The sequence below is a fragment of the Tachysurus fulvidraco genome, chromosome 20 (genome assembly GCF_022655615.1).
Source record: "Tachysurus fulvidraco isolate hzauxx_2018 chromosome 20, HZAU_PFXX_2.0, whole genome shotgun sequence".
Classification (NCBI taxonomy): domain Eukaryota; kingdom Metazoa; phylum Chordata; class Actinopteri; order Siluriformes; family Bagridae; genus Tachysurus; species Tachysurus fulvidraco.
The window spans coordinates 1,349,701-1,367,019 of NC_062537.1; the positions used below are offsets into that span (position 1 = coordinate 1,349,701).

Genomic DNA, 17,319 nt, shown 5'->3' on the forward strand with positions numbered 1-17,319 from the left:
ATCCACACACTGTGAATATTTCCTGAAAGATTTGTAAACATATTTCTTCTTTAATTTTTACACCTCGCACTGATATATCAGCAATGTTAAAGAACTACATCTCTGTTGTGTGTAGAAGATTATCTACAAGAGCACAATGGACGTGAGTGAGACAGGAGCTCATTCAGCACTATAGAGACGAAGATATAAACATTTTACTTGCCCACAAAACGAGAAATTCCTTTTATCATGTTAGTTAAAGACAATCATGTGCATAACAAGAAAATATTATAATGACAAGACTATTGTTTATCATTTCAGGATGTTTTTTAATCTTTAACTCATGCTCTTCATACACAGTAAACGTTGTCACAAGGTGAAAATTTCCATTAAAGGGACCGTAACATCTTAAAGATAGATGGCATTGCGTAAAGGATTCGTTTGAAATCATTTTTGGTACTTCTATATTATATATAAATATGAGTTATTTCTTGTAATTCAGTCTCCAATTTTCATGTAATGTCATGTTAAACATTAAAAATTGAGCTGTGCTGTGTAATAGCATTTGGCACGGTCATCATATGAAAAAAATAAACGATATAAAGGAACTAGTTTAAAGCTGTTTTACAGTCTAAGTGATAACACAATTTGACTGTAGCAGATTAAAAATTTCTTCTATTTAATTTCCTCTGTTTCCGGTTTTGACTGCATTCAATTGGCTTTGTATCTAAAATGCTTAGATATAAGCAGCATATGTAATATTTAAAATCTAAAAACATGTTCCTGCTATTTCATAGCACATTTCATATGAACGTTAACATGCTATGGATTAAGAGGTTACTTCCTTACCACTTCCGGTGACTCTAGGTACTGTTGGAATTCTTTTCCCCCCATGGCACGTTGCATAGTTTCTGTAAAACTGCGGTCCATGACTAGAACACTCTGTCCTCCGAGTGTAGAATATTTACAGTCACTCTTCCTCGAGTCAGTCGTCATACAAGCATCATAATTATACATGTGCGGCAGAGTTCCAGTAACTCCTGTGTCTGTGTAACCGGGTGGATAGTACGGGATAACTGGCAGATTGGACTGATAGAAGATGCGCGATTGTCTCCACCTGTAGACCTTTACTGAGATTATAACTACTACAGTCGTGATGAAAAGGAAAGAAACAGCAGCTAATGCTAACACTAAATAAAAGGTGAGGTCGTCATTATACTGTTTGTGGTGCGTAAAGTCTGTGAACTCTGAGAGCATTTCAGGGAAAGTGTCCGCTACAGCTACATTGATGTTAACTACAGCTGAGCGAGACGGCTGTCCGTTATCCTCCACAACTACAGTGAGCTTTTGTTTCACGGCGTCTTTATCTGTAACCTGACGCACAGTTCGTATCTCTCCATTCTGCGCTCCCACTTCAAACAGCGCCCTGTCTGTGGCTTTCTGGAGTTTGTAGGAGAGCCAGGCGTTCTGTCCAGAGTCCACATCAACAGCCACCACTTTAGTGACCAGATAACCCACATCTGCTGAGCGAGGCACAATCTCAGCCACCACAGACCCACCTGTCTGTACTGGGTAGAGGACCTGAGGAGCGTTGTCGTTCTGATCTTGAACGTTGATTGTCACTGTGACTTCAGAACTTAAAGGAGGCGAGCCTCCGTCTTGGGCTGTCACGTTAAAGCTGAAACTTTTCATTTGCTCGTAATCATAGGATTTGACTGCATGTATAACCCCGCTCTCTGAATTCACAGAGACTAAAGAACTCACTGGGTTGCCTTGTATATTATTATCCCCCAGAAAATAAGTAAGTCGCGCATTTGGTCCCCAATCAGCATCGCTCGCTTTTACCGTGAGCACAGCCACACCAGGAGAGTTGTTTTCAGTAACGGATGTTTTATATTCTTCAGAATTGAATACAGGTGGGTTATCATTCACGTCGGAAATTTTAACATTTAGAGTTTTGTTACTGTATTGTGCAGGACTTCCTTGATCGGACACCAGAATGGTGATGTTGTATTCAGCAATATTTTCTCGATCGAGAGTTTCATCAGTAATTAATGCAAAGTAATCAGAATGCGACGATTCTATTGTAAACGGCACGTTTTCATTTATTTTACACTTCACGAGTCCATTTTGACCGGAATCTACATCTTCTACATTAATAACAGCCACGGTTGTTCCGATTGGAGAATTTTCTGTAATTATGTTTGAAAACGACATAAGCTGTATGGAGGGAGCATTATCATTTTCATCAATAACCTCGATAATTACTTTACACGTATCTGCCAGGCCTCCTTTATCAATTGCATTAATATTTAATTGATAAATTCTTTCATTCTCGTAGTCTACAGTATTCTTCGTTGTAATAATTCCAGTCTCTGGGTTTATGTCAAATACATTTCGAGCTTCTTTACTTGCTTGAGCAATAGAATATGTGACTACACCATTGTTTCCTTCATCAGCATCACTTGCACTTATTCTAGTTACGACGGTTCTAGCTGGAGAATTTTCCCTCAGTTCTGATTTATAAACAGTTTCTTTACAAACGGGTTTATTATCATTTGCATCTAATACAGAAATGTGAATTTGCATTGTGCCTGATTTTTTAGGTGATCCTCCGTCATATGCAGTCAGGACTAAATTTAACTCATCGCGTTCTTCTCGGTCCAATTCTCGCTGCAGAAGCATTTCAACATGTTTATCCCCATTAGCGTCATTAATTATTTCCAGCTTTAAATGATCGGTAGGTTTGAGAGAGTAGCTGGCAATACCATTTACACCTACATCCAAATCTACAGCTCTGTCTAAGGGAAATCGCGCCCCAGGTTCTGTGTTCTCGCTAATTTGTAAATTGACGGTACCTTTAGGAAATGTTGGTGCATTGTCATTTATATCCTGAACCTCCACAGTGACCCGATGCAGTTCTATGGGGTTTTCCATGATCAGATCAAAGCTGAAGCTGCAGGGCGTTGTTTGCTTGCAGAGCTCCTCTCGGTCTATCCTCTCCTTCACTACGAGGGTGCCTTTGTCTCTGCTCAGTTCGACATATTGCCGGCCGCCCTTTGTTACAACCCGAGCTTTTCCAGAAATAAGTCTACTTATCTCTATTCCCAAATCCTTCGCGATGTTTCCTACAAATGATCCCTCTGTAGTCTCCTCTGCGATTGAATATCGTGCTTGACAAAACACAACGGCTGTTCCGCAAAAACAGAGCAAAATAATCACGACCAGCCGTTTTAGCTCCGACATCTTCAAATGAACATGAACAACAACAACAACGCAAATACAGTTAATTCTTGATATAAAACGACAATTCAGCTATTCGAAAATAAAATAATGAACCCGGGATAATGAACCGAGACGCTGAACCTGGTCTTTTTATGGTTCAGAGAACACTTTGATTCTGTCCAATATTAGAGCTCATTGTTGCATTTTTTATCGCGTAGCTCTTTCATTCAGCACTTAACCAACAGCGGCACTTAGAGTCGGAAAGCTGACAACACCGCATGATGAAGCAATATGAAGAGCACCGTTTTGAAAAACAAAAGAATTAAATTATATGCCGTATGTCGCAGTGGGGCATTGCTTAGTGCATCATATTATTTGTGTATCTTTTTGTATTAACTGCAATTACTACAATCAACAAAATACTGTGTGTTCATTTCTCTGATGGCTCTTTTTAATTAATTTAAAAAAATTCAAAACACGTCTGCATCTGATTAATACTCAATTTATTCAATGGTCAAAAAGAAATCTACTTAAATACTAGACTAAACCCAAATGTTTCTTTGTACAATGAATGTAAATATTTTGCTTTTCAAAAAATTCTAATCACATGATCAGTTCAAAGATTTGGTTTGAGCAGTATGTCATCTCTCATGGTCTCAGGGGCAGTTTACCACACACTGAGGGTCTTCTTGGTTGAAGAAACTTCTGCTCAGCATCATATGAACTACAAGCACACGTTCATTTTTTTCATCCTCACATCAGTGACATTTGCACAAGTTTGTATATACAAAATTCCTCGATATAATTTTTCCTGAAAACCCTCACTTTCATTCCAAACACCTGCATTGCATGAGGTTTGGTTTATTTCCAGTTTCATGTATATGTTATCAGAGTGAATTATGTAAAGCTATGAAATGCTACAAAGTAACAGAATGTTAAACTTGAAAGAGGTAAGAAAAGGTAACAGAATATTAAAGTTTTTTTTTTTTACTCCGCTATATTTAGAAGAACAGTGACAGTGAGAGTTTATGAGTATTTTTTTTTTTTTTTTTTTGTGAACAAATATATATCGTGTTCCCCAAGCTAGGATTTCATAAATTGAGTCCCGAATGTCTGTCATTAAATATTAAATCGATTAGTGGGCAAGTCAGTTTCTATATCTGATTCCTTTTTACTAATATACAGTCAAACCTTGTCTTCAAAGAGAAAGATGTACTGTAAAAATATGTACTTTGGTAATCCATCAATATCAGTGTAAACAAACACAATATGTACATTACATGTACAGTACACTAAGAGTTTGTATGTGACAGCATTCACAAATGTTTTATGTTAATTATGAATGTGTGATAGAAATGTTCATCTAACATGATCAACCAATCACATTTTCTTAATATTTAATACCTGATTTTGTTTTAGTTCATTGATAAATTGAAATAAATTTAATTTATGTCAATACTGACATAAAAACTGATGATTCAAAAAACATGGAAACAAATAAATTAGTCCTTACCTTGTGAAGCACAAAGTGATCCAATGGAGCATGAAAAAGAAAAACACAAAGAAAAAAGAAAAAAGGTTAGTATCGTATTATACATGTTTTTATGGCTCCTCTTCTTTCTTTGCTTCATGCTCAGGGAATAAAAAATCAGCAAGATCAGAGGAATGACTGAAAAAGAAAAGAAAAGTAATAGTATATGAGTGTAAAATTCCAGCAAGTATAAATAGAAAGAAAAAAAAAACAAAGATTAAGTTTCTGAAAAGTAAAACAGTTAACACGGTGTCAAAGATTCTATAAGAAATGAATAAATATAGCAGTATGTGACATTAAAAAAAGACCAAGGGCCAAGGGTGGTTTTACAGTGCTAGCCCCTTTCTTCCAGTGTAAGGAAATCTTAATGGCTCAGCATATGAAAACATTTTGGACAATATCATGCTCCCAATTTTGTGGCAAATGTTTTGGAATAGCTCATTCCTGCTCCAACATGACTGCACACAGATGCACAAAGCAAGGTCCATAAAAACATGGATGAGTGAGTTTGTTGTGGAGGCCTTCACCTCAACCCCATAGAACACCTTTGGGATGAAGTAGAGTGAAGACAGCGAGCCAAGCCTTCTTGTCCAACAACAGTGCCTGTCTTCACAAACGAACTTCTAGAGGAATGTTCAAAAATTCCTATAAACATTTCCTAAACCTTGTGGAAATCCGTCACAGAAGAACTGAAGCTGTTATATCTGTCAAAGGATTATATATACATAAAAAATGATAGATAGATAGATAGATAGATAGATAGATAGATAGATAGATAGATAGATAGATAGATAGATAGATAGATAGATAGATAGATAGATAAACACTTTAATTGTACTTGTAGTAGCTGCCATGTACAAAACATGACGGCTAAATGTTAAAGATTACTTATTTATGGAAATGAATGATGCAAGAATAAATAGATAAATAGATAGCAAGTGCATGAATTTAATTTTTTTTGCAACCTACTCATAATCCTGACAAAAAATATTTATGCCTTACCTCATTAGGATCATTTTCAATATTTAACCCAAAGGGATCATTTGGGGCAAGTTTAAGAGTACCAGTGGACGTAAGAGTACTATCATTGTAAGACGTGATGAACTTGAAGTCACTGGTACGTGATCCTGTCGTTAGATACGTGTCATAATTGTAAGAACTACGAAGAGTTCCAGCTCCCTCCACCTCCACTGGGAATGGCGACCGCTCCATCAAACAACAGTCTGGGCTTTCTCCTGTGGCAAAACCTCACAGCTACGATCAGAATAATGAAAGTCAGAAAGAAGGTGGACACAGAAACTAGCGCGATGATCAGATAAAAAGTCAGTTTGGAATTGTTCTCCTCATAAGTCATGTCTTTAAGTTCAGGAACTTCAGCAAGATTATCAGAAATAAGTAAATATACAGAACAGGTAGCAGAGAGAGGCGGCTGTCCGTTATCTTTCACAGAGATGACAAGGTTCTGTTTCATGCTGTCAGATTCAGTGATGTCCCTCTGAGCCCTGATCTCTCCACTATGGAGACCGATAGTGAAAAGTCCCGGATCGGTAGATTTGACTATCTGATACGACAGCCACGCGTTCTGTCCAGAGTCAGCATCCACAGCGATCACTTTGGAGACCAGAGAGCCAGAGAGAGCAGCTTTAGGGACCATCTCAGTCATTAAAGACTTTCCCTCTGGAGCAGGGTATAATATCTGTGGAGAGTTATCATTCTCATCTGATATGAACACACTCACAGTCACGTTGCTGCTGAGTGGAGGAGAACCGTTGTCTCTGGCTACAACCTGGACTTTAAAGTTTCTGAACTTTTCGTAGTCAAAAGACCTCACAGCCTGGATCACTCCTGTATCTGAGTTAATGGATAAAAATGAGGTCACTGGAAGAGAGTTTATCTCACTGGACACCAGAGAATACAGTACTGTACCGTTCTGCCTCCAGTCTGGGTCTCTTGCAGTAACAGAACTAATAGAAGTTCCTGGTTTGTTATTTTCCATTACATATGCAGTGTAGGATTGCTGTTCAAATACAGGAGGATTATCGTTCACATCAGATACAGTTAAATGAATGGTTACAGATGAGGATAAAGATGGAGATCCTCCATCAGTAGCAGTGAGTGTTAGATTATAATCTGATTCTTTCTCTCGATCCAACATGCTTGTAGTTACTAAAGTAAAGTAGTTTAAGATGGATGGGTTTACTTGAATGGAACATTTTGCTGAATATAACAATGGACCTTTCAATTATCACCTGAATCTTTATCTTGTACATTAATAATGGCCACCTCACTGCCTTCTACAGAGTTCTCAGTTATGGGGTTGATTAATGCGTTAAGAATAATTCGAGGATCATTGTCATTGACGTCAGTGATGTCTATGATAATTTTAGCAGATGATACTAGGCCAGGACCGTCTTTGGCCTGAACTCTCATTTCAAAATATTTTTCATCCTCATAATCGATGTTGCCACTCAACGTGATCTGTCCAGTAATTTTATCAAGAGAAAATAATTTTCCTGATTTATCAGATAAACGGCTGAGCTCATAGGTGACGTCACCATTGGCTCCTTCATCAGCATCAGTCGCGCTGACTGTAATCACCTCCGTGCCTAAAGGCGTGTTTTCAGCTAGACTCACTCTGTACACAGGTTGACTAAATACGGGAATATTGTCATTAGCATCAAGTACAATAACGTGTATTACTGCTGTCCCTGATTTCGGTGGATTACCGCCATCAAATGCGGTAAGAATTAAATTCATGTCTTTCTGCTTTTCACGATCGAGCTCTTTCTCCAGAACCAATGTAGTGGATTTTCCTCCGTCCGCGTTCTCGTGCACAGATAAAATAAAATGATAATTTTTTTCAAGTGAATATCCTTGAACTGCATTAAGCCCTATGTCCAAATCATGAGCTTCCTCTAACGGGAAACGCTCGCCTTTATCAGCCGACTCTCTAATTTCAAAGCTGATACGCTCATTATGGAAAACGGGAGAGTTATCGTTTACATCCTCAATCTGCAGTGAAATACGATGCACTTCAAGAGGATTTTCCAACACAAGCTCGTAATTAAGGAAGCAAGAAATGATTGAGCCGCAAAGCTCCTCTCGGTCTATTGTTTCCGCCACGACCAGATTTCCACTACTCAGATTAATGTCGCAGTACCGTTTCGCCCTGTCCTCTGTCTCCACCCGAGCTTTACGAGCTGATAAACATTTCTCATCAATCCCGAGATCCTTTGCTAAATGTCCAATCACATATTGACGTTTCGTTTCCTCCGGAACAGTGTAGCTCAAATCTCCACGTACAAGATGAAGAAAAATGGAAATAAATCCGAGAGTCAGTAATACCGAGATTAATCCCATGTTCATGTCCGTTCTAGCAACATTAAAATGCCAGACCACTGTGTTATCAATGTATCTAATTACTGTCGAGTATTCAGTATTTTCACTGACAAAAATATTTCCAAATGCAACAACGTTTGTGTCAGGAGGAGCTGAAAGACGACATAAAATGGGTGGAGATGTTGATCATCTTTTTCTCCGTAGGTGAACAGCGACGCTTTGAGCATTTTTGGTACATTACAGTGTGCTCTTTTCAGTCTTTATCGCCCAATGAACTTATGTAGAAATAAACCAATACATTTTTAATAGAAACTATTAATATCCATAATATATAAAAAAAACTTAATTATAATAATTCAAGATGTCATCTGTAACCTATAATGAATTATTTACCAAAAATGAAGTTATATCTGTCTGTGATTAAACAAAACAGTTTACTGTCTTAAATTTTTAAAAACTTTGATAACATCAAAGTTTGAAATCTAAAAACTCTTTCAAGAGGAAATAAACTTTAGATTTATTTTATATATTGGAAATATAGTCATGGTTACTAGTGCATACTTACAGGAGTTGATCAAGGATTTTTATTTCATTTAATTTTATCTTATGTTTATTTAGTTTTATTTTAATTTGGTTTACTGTCTTTATTTACTTATTTTTATTTTAAATTTCTTTTTATTCATGTAATATTTTTTGCATGTATTGATGGGACAATTTTTATGTTTTAATACAATGGTTTAATTTTATATTTTGTTACAATGGCATTTAATATCAGTTCCAAAGGACAAGTGAAAAAAATGTATACATGACTTATTTCTTTTTGTTCGTTTATCGTTCTTAACTCCCTGAATGTAAATACACTATCAGTGCTGATTAGAGAAATGCTAATTAGAGAAATGCTGCTGGAAATAGGAAAACAACCACACAAGCTCATTTTTGTTTGTCAGACCTGGATTATTTCCTGTGTTTGAGTTCACACCACTGAGGTCCATCAACACTGGAATCTAGTGATATGCACAGACAAGGTGGAAAAACAATTACGAACCAGGACGAGGCAATAAAGGTGTCAAGTGGATGAGTGAAGCATAATATATTACCAAACTAAGTCACAGATCAATGAGGGACAAAATAATTAAACTGTACAAGCTGTTGGAGACAAACCAGTAGTGGCCGTGTCTTTTGTCCAGTCTGGACTGTGCAAAGTGTGTAACAAATCTGTAGAAACTAATCTGAAGTGCAAGGTGACATTTTGCACATGAGCATCAAAATACTGAACCGTATACAGACTTTAGCATAGTAGAGTCATATTTAAATAGACAACTGCCAGTAGCATGTCTACTAGATAATGGTGTATTAAGGTAACATTTTTTACAAAGAACTTCGAAAACACATAACCAGAGGGACATCGATCACAGTGTGTGTCTGAATGCAGAGAAATCACAGCTTAAATTAAAAAAAGAACTGTTATACAAAAAAAGCAAAGAGAGGTTAAAAAATATTAGTCTTTGCATTTCCACTTAAGGATGCAAACAAACCAATAAGAGAAGGGAAAGACACAGATTCCTTACCTCATCCCCTTCTCCTGTATTATTAAGTGTAATCAGGTTTGTTCCTAAAGTGTCATTTTGGCCCTTTATCATAGTTCCACCAGCAGCAAGAGTGCTGTCATTGTAAGACGTGATGAACTTGAAGTCACTGGTACGTGATCCTGTCGTTAGATACGTGTCATAATTGTAAGAACTGTGGAGAGTTCCAGCTCCCTCCCCCTCTGCATAGTTAGGAGGGAGATACGCGCTGGGAATGGTGACCGCTCCATCAAACAACAGTCTGGGCTTTCTCCTGTGGCAAAACCTCACAGCCACGATCAGAATAATGAAAGTCAGGAAGAAGGTGGACACGGAAACTAGCGCGATGATCAGATAAAAAGTCAGTTTGGAATTGTTCTCTTCATAAGTCATGTCTTTAAGTTCAGGAACTTCAGCAAGATTATCAGAAATAAGTAAATACACAGAACAGGTAGCAGAGAGAGGCGGCTGTCCGTTATCTTTCACAGAGATGACAAGGTTCTGTTTCATGCTGTCAGATTCAGTGATGTCCCTCTGAGCCCTGATCTCTCCACTATGGAGACCGATAGTGAAAAGTCCCGGATCGGTAGATTTGACTATCTGATACGACAGCCACGCGTTCTGTCCAGAGTCAGCATCCACAGCGATCACTTTGGAGACCAGAGAGCCAGAGAGAGCAGCTTTAGGGACCATCTCAGTCATTAAAGACTTTCCCTCTGGAGCAGGGTATAATATCTGTGGAGAGTTATCATTCTCATCTGATATGAACACACTCACAGTCACGTTGCTGCTGAGTGGAGGAGAACCGTTGTCTCTGGCTACAACCTGGACTTTAAAGTTTCTGAACTTTTCGTAGTCAAAAGACCTCACAGCCTGGATCACTCCTGTATCTGAGTTAATGGATAAAAATGAGGTCACTGGAAGAGAGTTTATCTCACTGGACACCAGAGAATACAGTACTGTACCGTTCTGCCTCCAGTCTGGGTCTCTTGCAGTAACAGAACTAATAGAGGTTCCTGGTTTGTTATTTTCCATTACATATGCAGTGTAGGATTGCTGTTCAAATACAGGAGGATTATCGTTCACATCAGATACAGTTAAATGAATGGTTATAGATGTGGATAAAGGTGGAGATCCTCCATCAGTAGCAGTGATTGTTATATTATAATCTGATTCTGTTTCTCTATCAAGAAGATTTGTGTTTATTAGAGAAAAATAGTTCTTAATAGATGGATTTAATTTAAAAGGAACATTTCCTTGAATTGAACAATGAATCTGTCTGTTATCGCCTGAATCTTTATCCTGAACATTAATAATTGCTACTTCAGTGCCTACAATAGTGTTCTCGAGTATCGGATTGTTAACAGATGTAAGAATAATTTTAGGAGCATTATCATTGACATCAGTAATTTCTATAATAACACTTGCAGTCGATGCTAAACCAGATCCATCTTTAGCCTGTACTCCAATTTCATAATATTTTTCCTCTTCATAATCAATAACTCCGCTTACCTTAATTTGTCCAGTGAGCTTATCAATTGCAAATAACTGTTCTGCATTATTAGCTATATGACTGAATTCATATGTGACTGCACCGTTTGCGCCTTCATCTGCATCTTCTGCGCTCACAGTAACGACTTCTGTTCCTATCGGTGCGTTTTCAGCTAAAACCACTTTATATACAGGCTGACTGAACACCGGAACATTATCATTAGCGTCTAGCACAGTGATGTGTATAACAGCAGTCCCTGATCTCGGAGGAATCCCGCCATCCACTGCAGTAAGTATCAAGTCAATATCCTTCTGTTGTTCGCGATCAAGCTCTTTATCCAGAACAAGCTCCGCGTATTTCCGTCCGTTTTTATTTTCTTGTACAGACAAAACAAAATTGTCGTTCTTTTCTAGCGAGTAGCCATTTACGCCGTTTTGTCCGATATCATAATCATGTGCTTCATCCAAACGGAAGCGCTGCCCTTTATCAGCGGACTCGTGAATTTCAAAAGAGATGCGTTCATTACCAAATTTCGGCGCGTTGTCATTAATATCCTTAATATTTACTGAAATGCGATGGACTTCAAGCGGATTGGCTAAAACGAGCTCATAATTCAAGATGCAATTAATCCTTGAACCACAAAGCATCTCTCTGTCGATTCTTTCCACTACGATTATATTTCCGGAATTTAGATCGATGTCAATGTACCGTTTACTGCTGTCTTCAGTGTTTATTCGCGCCTTACGTGCTGATAAACTTTGAGCTCCGTCTCCGACGTCTTTTGCAATATTTCCGACCACAAACTGACGCCTGGTTTCCTCTGGAACAGAAAAGCTTAGATCTCCCCAGGCGGAGGGGAAAAGAAAGAAAAGGAGCGCGATGAGGAGAGTAGACAGCAGATCTGAAAGCTTAGTGCATCCCATATTTTCAGAAATCGAGCCTTCACACCCGAGTAATTCAAACTAACACTGATTTATCGATGGTGTCTGCAGAAAGCGACAACAATTTCTCCCGGAAGAGAACGATTAAATTACTCCGTGTTGTGTGTGGCTTGCTCTTGCCGTCAGTGATGTCTGCAGATGAATATTTCAGAGATGGGAGGAAATGCTCCACAGTACGAGAATGTGATGGTGAACAGCGACGCTCTGAGCATCATGTGTTTAACTACAAGCACACATTAGCTGAATATTTCTGGCATGTGAGCATATAATATGCACTTTTTCATCTTTTTGACTATGGTTTGCATTTTCTTACTGTAACAGCAACTTTTTTCCTTCTGTTGCCCAAATAATTAGGAGCTTTTAATAAACAATAAAGAAAACACATTGGCAAATAGCGCTGAACAAATGACAATAAATTACAATGTTGCACGTGTCGTTTGCTCTGGTTTGTAGCACTGAACCAGAAATAACAAATGATGTGGAAAAAACAGTTCCTAAACACCCTTTTTACTGAATTATTGATTTGAAACATAGAAGATAATGAGCTGAAAATTATAGTTTGCAAATGTTAATTATTTTATAGTTTATACGTGTAGTAATTATCTATGATGTAGTTGAATTTTTGTTTTTCTCACAAATTATTCCTGACACAAGAATAGAAAGAAGGAAAGTTATTTTTTTTATATCTAGAGTAGAATATGCCTTTCTTAATGCGTATTTGTGCAGCAGAGATTTAAGAGGTTGAGAAGTTGGTTTGAAACATACCTATTATTATTATTATTATTATTATTATTATTATTATTATTATTAAACTATATATTTTTATAAGATTATTAAACTGGCATTCATGTTAAAATACTCGTAGTGAAAAAGTTAAGTAAACAGAGCAGAACCGTGTTTCAGCACCACGGACAGCTCTAAGTCTGTCGCCGGGTTAAGAGCTTTGTATCTACTACAATTGATGCACGGGGGAAAATAAAGATTGAGAAGCTATAGCGATGACAGCATATGTGCTTGTTTGTTCATGAATAAGCTTTAAAATGCGTGAAATAAATTAGGCATAAAATTATTATCTGAAATATCAAGCAAAAGATAAATAGCAAAGTTCAGCAAGAGAATACAATACACCAATAAGCTAATATATTTAACTCCAAAGTGTTCAGGGCTTATTAAATAGAGCACTGCTACGGAAATCCAAGCACAAACATTTTTCCATATTCCAAATATAACCAGAAGTTCAACAACACAAAATCAACACCATCATGTCCTGAGCCACAAATGTTACTGAGAAATCATTTCGAAAGCCCTGATTAACTAGGATAAAGTGAGTCCACTGGTCTTGACATCAGTATCGAAATGGCACAATGAGTATATTTCCACAAACAGTTAATGTTCACACAAAACAGACCTTTTTTGGTAACAAGATAAAAGCAATAATTAATGTGTGCCAAAACAACGAAGCAAAATCAAACGAAAAAAGAGAAATAGAAATCAATAATATGAATAAAATAAGGACATACTGTATATACATTCATACACCTTTTTCCATGTCTCTTTAATTTGTCCTACAATTTCCTACAGAAACATCTACAACTTAACTTAAACAGAAACTTGTTCAGCTCAATATTGTTTAAAAAGTGAAGACAAAATGCTGTCTGTTAATTGAGAGAAAAGCGTATGTTCATGTTTAATTTCACCACTAAAAACAAAAAAATATGCATACGAATCAGAAGTAAGGACAGGATTCAGGTTGCTCACCTCATCATCATCTGCTGTATTATTAAGTGTAATCAAGCTTGCAGCTAAAGCGTCGTTTTGGCCTTTTATCAGAGTTCCACCTGCAGCAAGAGTGCTGTCATTGTAAGACGTGATGAACTTGAAGTCACTGGTACGTGATCCTGTCGTTAGATACGTGTCATAATTGTAAGAACTGCGGAGAGTTCCAGCTCCCTCCACCTCTGCATAGTTAGGAGGGAGATACGCTCTGGGAATGGTGACCGCTCCATCAAACAACAGTCTGGGCTTTCTCCTGTGGCAAAACCTCACAGCCAGGATCAGAATAATGAAAGTCAGGAAGAAGGTGGACACGGAAACTAGCGCGATGATCAGATAAAAAGTCAGTTTGGAATTGTTCTCCTCATAAGTCATGTCTTTAAGTTCAGGGACTTCAGCAAGATTATCAGAAATAAGTAAATACACAGAACAGGTAGCAGAGAGAGGCGGCTGCCCGTTATCTTTCACAGAGATGACAAGGTTCTGTTTCATGCTGTCAGATTCAGTGATGTCCCTCTGAGCCCTGATCTCTCCACTATGGAGACCGATAGTGAAAAGTCCCGGATCGGTAGATTTGACTATCTGATACGACAGCCACGCGTTCTGTCCAGAGTCAGCATCCACAGCGATCACTTTGGAGACCAGAGAGCCAGAGAGAGCAGCTTTAGGGACCATCTCAGTCATTAAAGACTTTCCCTCTGGAGCAGGGTATAATATCTGTGGAGAGTTATCATTCTCATCTGATATGAACACACTCACAGTCACGTTGCTGCTGAGTGGAGGAGAACCGTTGTCTCTGGCTACAACCTGGACTTTAAAGTTTCTGAACTTTTCATAGTCAAAAGACCTCACAGCCTGGATCACTCCTGTATCTGAGTTAATGGATAAAAATGAGGTCACTGGAAGAGAGTTTATCTCACTGGACACCAGAGAATACAGTACTGTACCGTTCTGCCTCCAGTCTGGGTCTCTTGCAGTAACAGAACTAATAGAGGTTCCTGGTTTGTTATTTTCCATTACATATGCAGTGTAGGATTGCTGTTCAAATACAGGAGGATTGTCGTTCACATCAGATACAGTTAAATGAATGGTTATAGATGTGGATAAAGGTGGAGATCCTCCATCAGTAGCAGTGATTGTTATGTTATAATCTGATTCTGTTTCTCTATCAAGGAAATTTGTGTTTATTAGAGAATAATAGTTCTTAATAGATGGATTTAATTTAAAAGGAACATTTCCCTGAATTGAACAACGGATCTGTCGATTATCTCCTGAATCTTTATCCTGAACATTAATTATTGCTACTTCAGTGCCTACAATAACATTCTCAGGTAGAGGATTATTCAGAGATTTAATAATAATTTTAGGAGCATTATCATTGACATCAGTAATCTCTATAATAACACTTGCAGTCGATGCTAAACCAGATCCATCTTTAGCCTGTACTCCAATTTCATAATATTTTTCCTCCTCATAGTCGATATCTCCATTTACCTTAATTTGTCCAGTGAGTTTATTAATCATAAACAATTGTGCTGCGTTATCCGGAATGTGACTAAAATCATATGTGACTGCACCGTTTGCTCCTTCATCTGCATCTTCTGCGCTCACAGTAACGACTTCTGTTCCTATCGGTGCGTTTTCAGCTAAAACCACTTTATATACAGGCTGACTGAACACCGGAACATTATCATTAGCATCTAGCACAGTGATGTGTATAACAGCAGTCCCTGATCTCGGAGGAATCCCGCCATCCACTGCGGTAAGAATCAAGTCAATATCCTTCTGTTGTTCCCGATCAAGCTCTTTATCCAACACAAGATCCGCGTGTTTCCGTCCGTTTTTATTTTCTTGTACAGACAAAACAAAATAGTCGTTCTTCTGGAGCGAATAGTCATTTACGCCGTTTTGCCCGATGTCTGAATCGTGAGCTTCATCCAAACGGAAGCGCTGCCCTTTAACAGCGGACTCCCGAATTTCAAAGCTAATACGTTCATTAATAAATTTTGGCGCGTTGTCATTAATATCCTGAATATTCAGAGAAAGACGATGTAGTTCTAGCGGATTTTCTAAAACGAGTTCATAATTCAGGATGCAATTTAATCTCGACCCACAAAGCTTTTCCCGGTCTATTGTCTCTGAGACGATCAAATCTCCTGTATTTAAATTAACATCCACATACCGCTTGCTGCTATCCTCTGTTTCAACTCGGGCTTTTCGTGCTGATAATTTTAACGCATCCAGTCCGAGATCCTTTGCTACGTTTCCAATAACATATCGATGTTTCATTTCCTCCTGCACTGTGTAGCTCAGATCTCCAGCGACGGGGCTCTGGCTGAAGAAAAGAGCTGAAACGAATCCTAATATTACACAAGATACAGCTCTAGACCTCATCATCTCAAAGCTTGATTTTATAGTCCAGACTTCAGCAATCTAACAGAAATAAGCAGTTCAAAAAGAGATTTTCGTAGACTGGGGATGGTTTTCCTAATAAAGACGTATTATGTCTCGCTGTAAGCGTTTTTGCTGCAAGACTGTCCTCTGATTACATATTTAAACGAAGGCGGTGTGCGGTTCTCTCGGTTTCCTGCAGGTGAAGAGCGACACTCTGAGCATCTTTCAATTATTACAGTTTCACTGAACCGACTCTCATGAGCTGTATCCAGCCTTCTTGTAGTAGCATCGAAATGAAGTATAAACCAATGTTGATTAGAAGCTGCATTGTTTCTGACTTCACGGAAAGACAAATCGCACAGCTTGCTTTAAACCTCTGTCCAAAGGTCCAGTGCAGTGGTTCTCCAGACCGCCTACTGACTAGTTAAATAACATATAGGTATTCTGGTCTTTAAATATTTACATTTTGAAAGTTTTGTAATAACACTCAAAATGTCACCTTATATACATAATAACCATGCAGTAAAATATTTTGGACATTATACTTTGTTCCCACCTGACTGTAAAGAGATTTTGTATTCACTTAAATGTTTCTACATGCAGAATTAGTAAAGGTTACATTTTTTCATAAATCTAGAATGACTATGTGCCAACAAGTGAGAATGTGAGGAAAAATACCTCAGTCAGTGGTCTGTGTTTGAAAAAATAATGACAATTCCAAACTTCTATGAGATGAGTCAGTACCTGTCATGCTTTGAGGAGTAATGGAGATCGGAAATTATTTAACAACCTCTGGAGATATTTTGTTATTAAACACCAGAATTATAAGTGTACCACAGAATTTGCATTGGAAACACATTTACTGGGCCTGTAGCACAGGTATTAGCCAATAAATCCCAAAGAGCACGTTTGATAATCAATGATTAGTGTCAGTGATTATCTATTCTGAAATTCAAGGATGAATCACAAAAATGAAACCATCATCACAATCAGATAAAGGGACTATTATATTTTCTTACCTCCTCTCTTTCTCCTGTATTATTAAGTGTAATCAAGCTTGTAGCTAAAGCATCATTTTGG

General features: G+C 37.9%; 2 protein-coding genes across 2 annotated transcripts in view; both read right to left on the bottom strand.

Annotated features, from left to right (window-relative positions):
• Positions 1 to 17,319, bottom strand: part of LOC113650345 — a 243,721-nt gene that overhangs the window by 123,576 nt on the left and 102,826 nt on the right. The window lies entirely within an intron of this gene.
• Positions 817 to 3,451, bottom strand: LOC113650314 (protocadherin beta-16-like). Its single transcript, XM_027158612.2, has one exon. The coding sequence runs from the start codon at positions 3,223 to 3,225 to the stop codon at positions 817 to 819; it is 2,409 nt and encodes an 802-aa protein (XP_027014413.2). The 5' UTR covers positions 3,226 to 3,451.

Coding starts and splice junctions, on each gene's coding strand:
- LOC113650314 (XM_027158612.2), bottom strand. CDS start 3,225: ATGTCGGAGCTAAAACGGCTGGTCGTGATTATTTTGCTCTGTTTTTGC.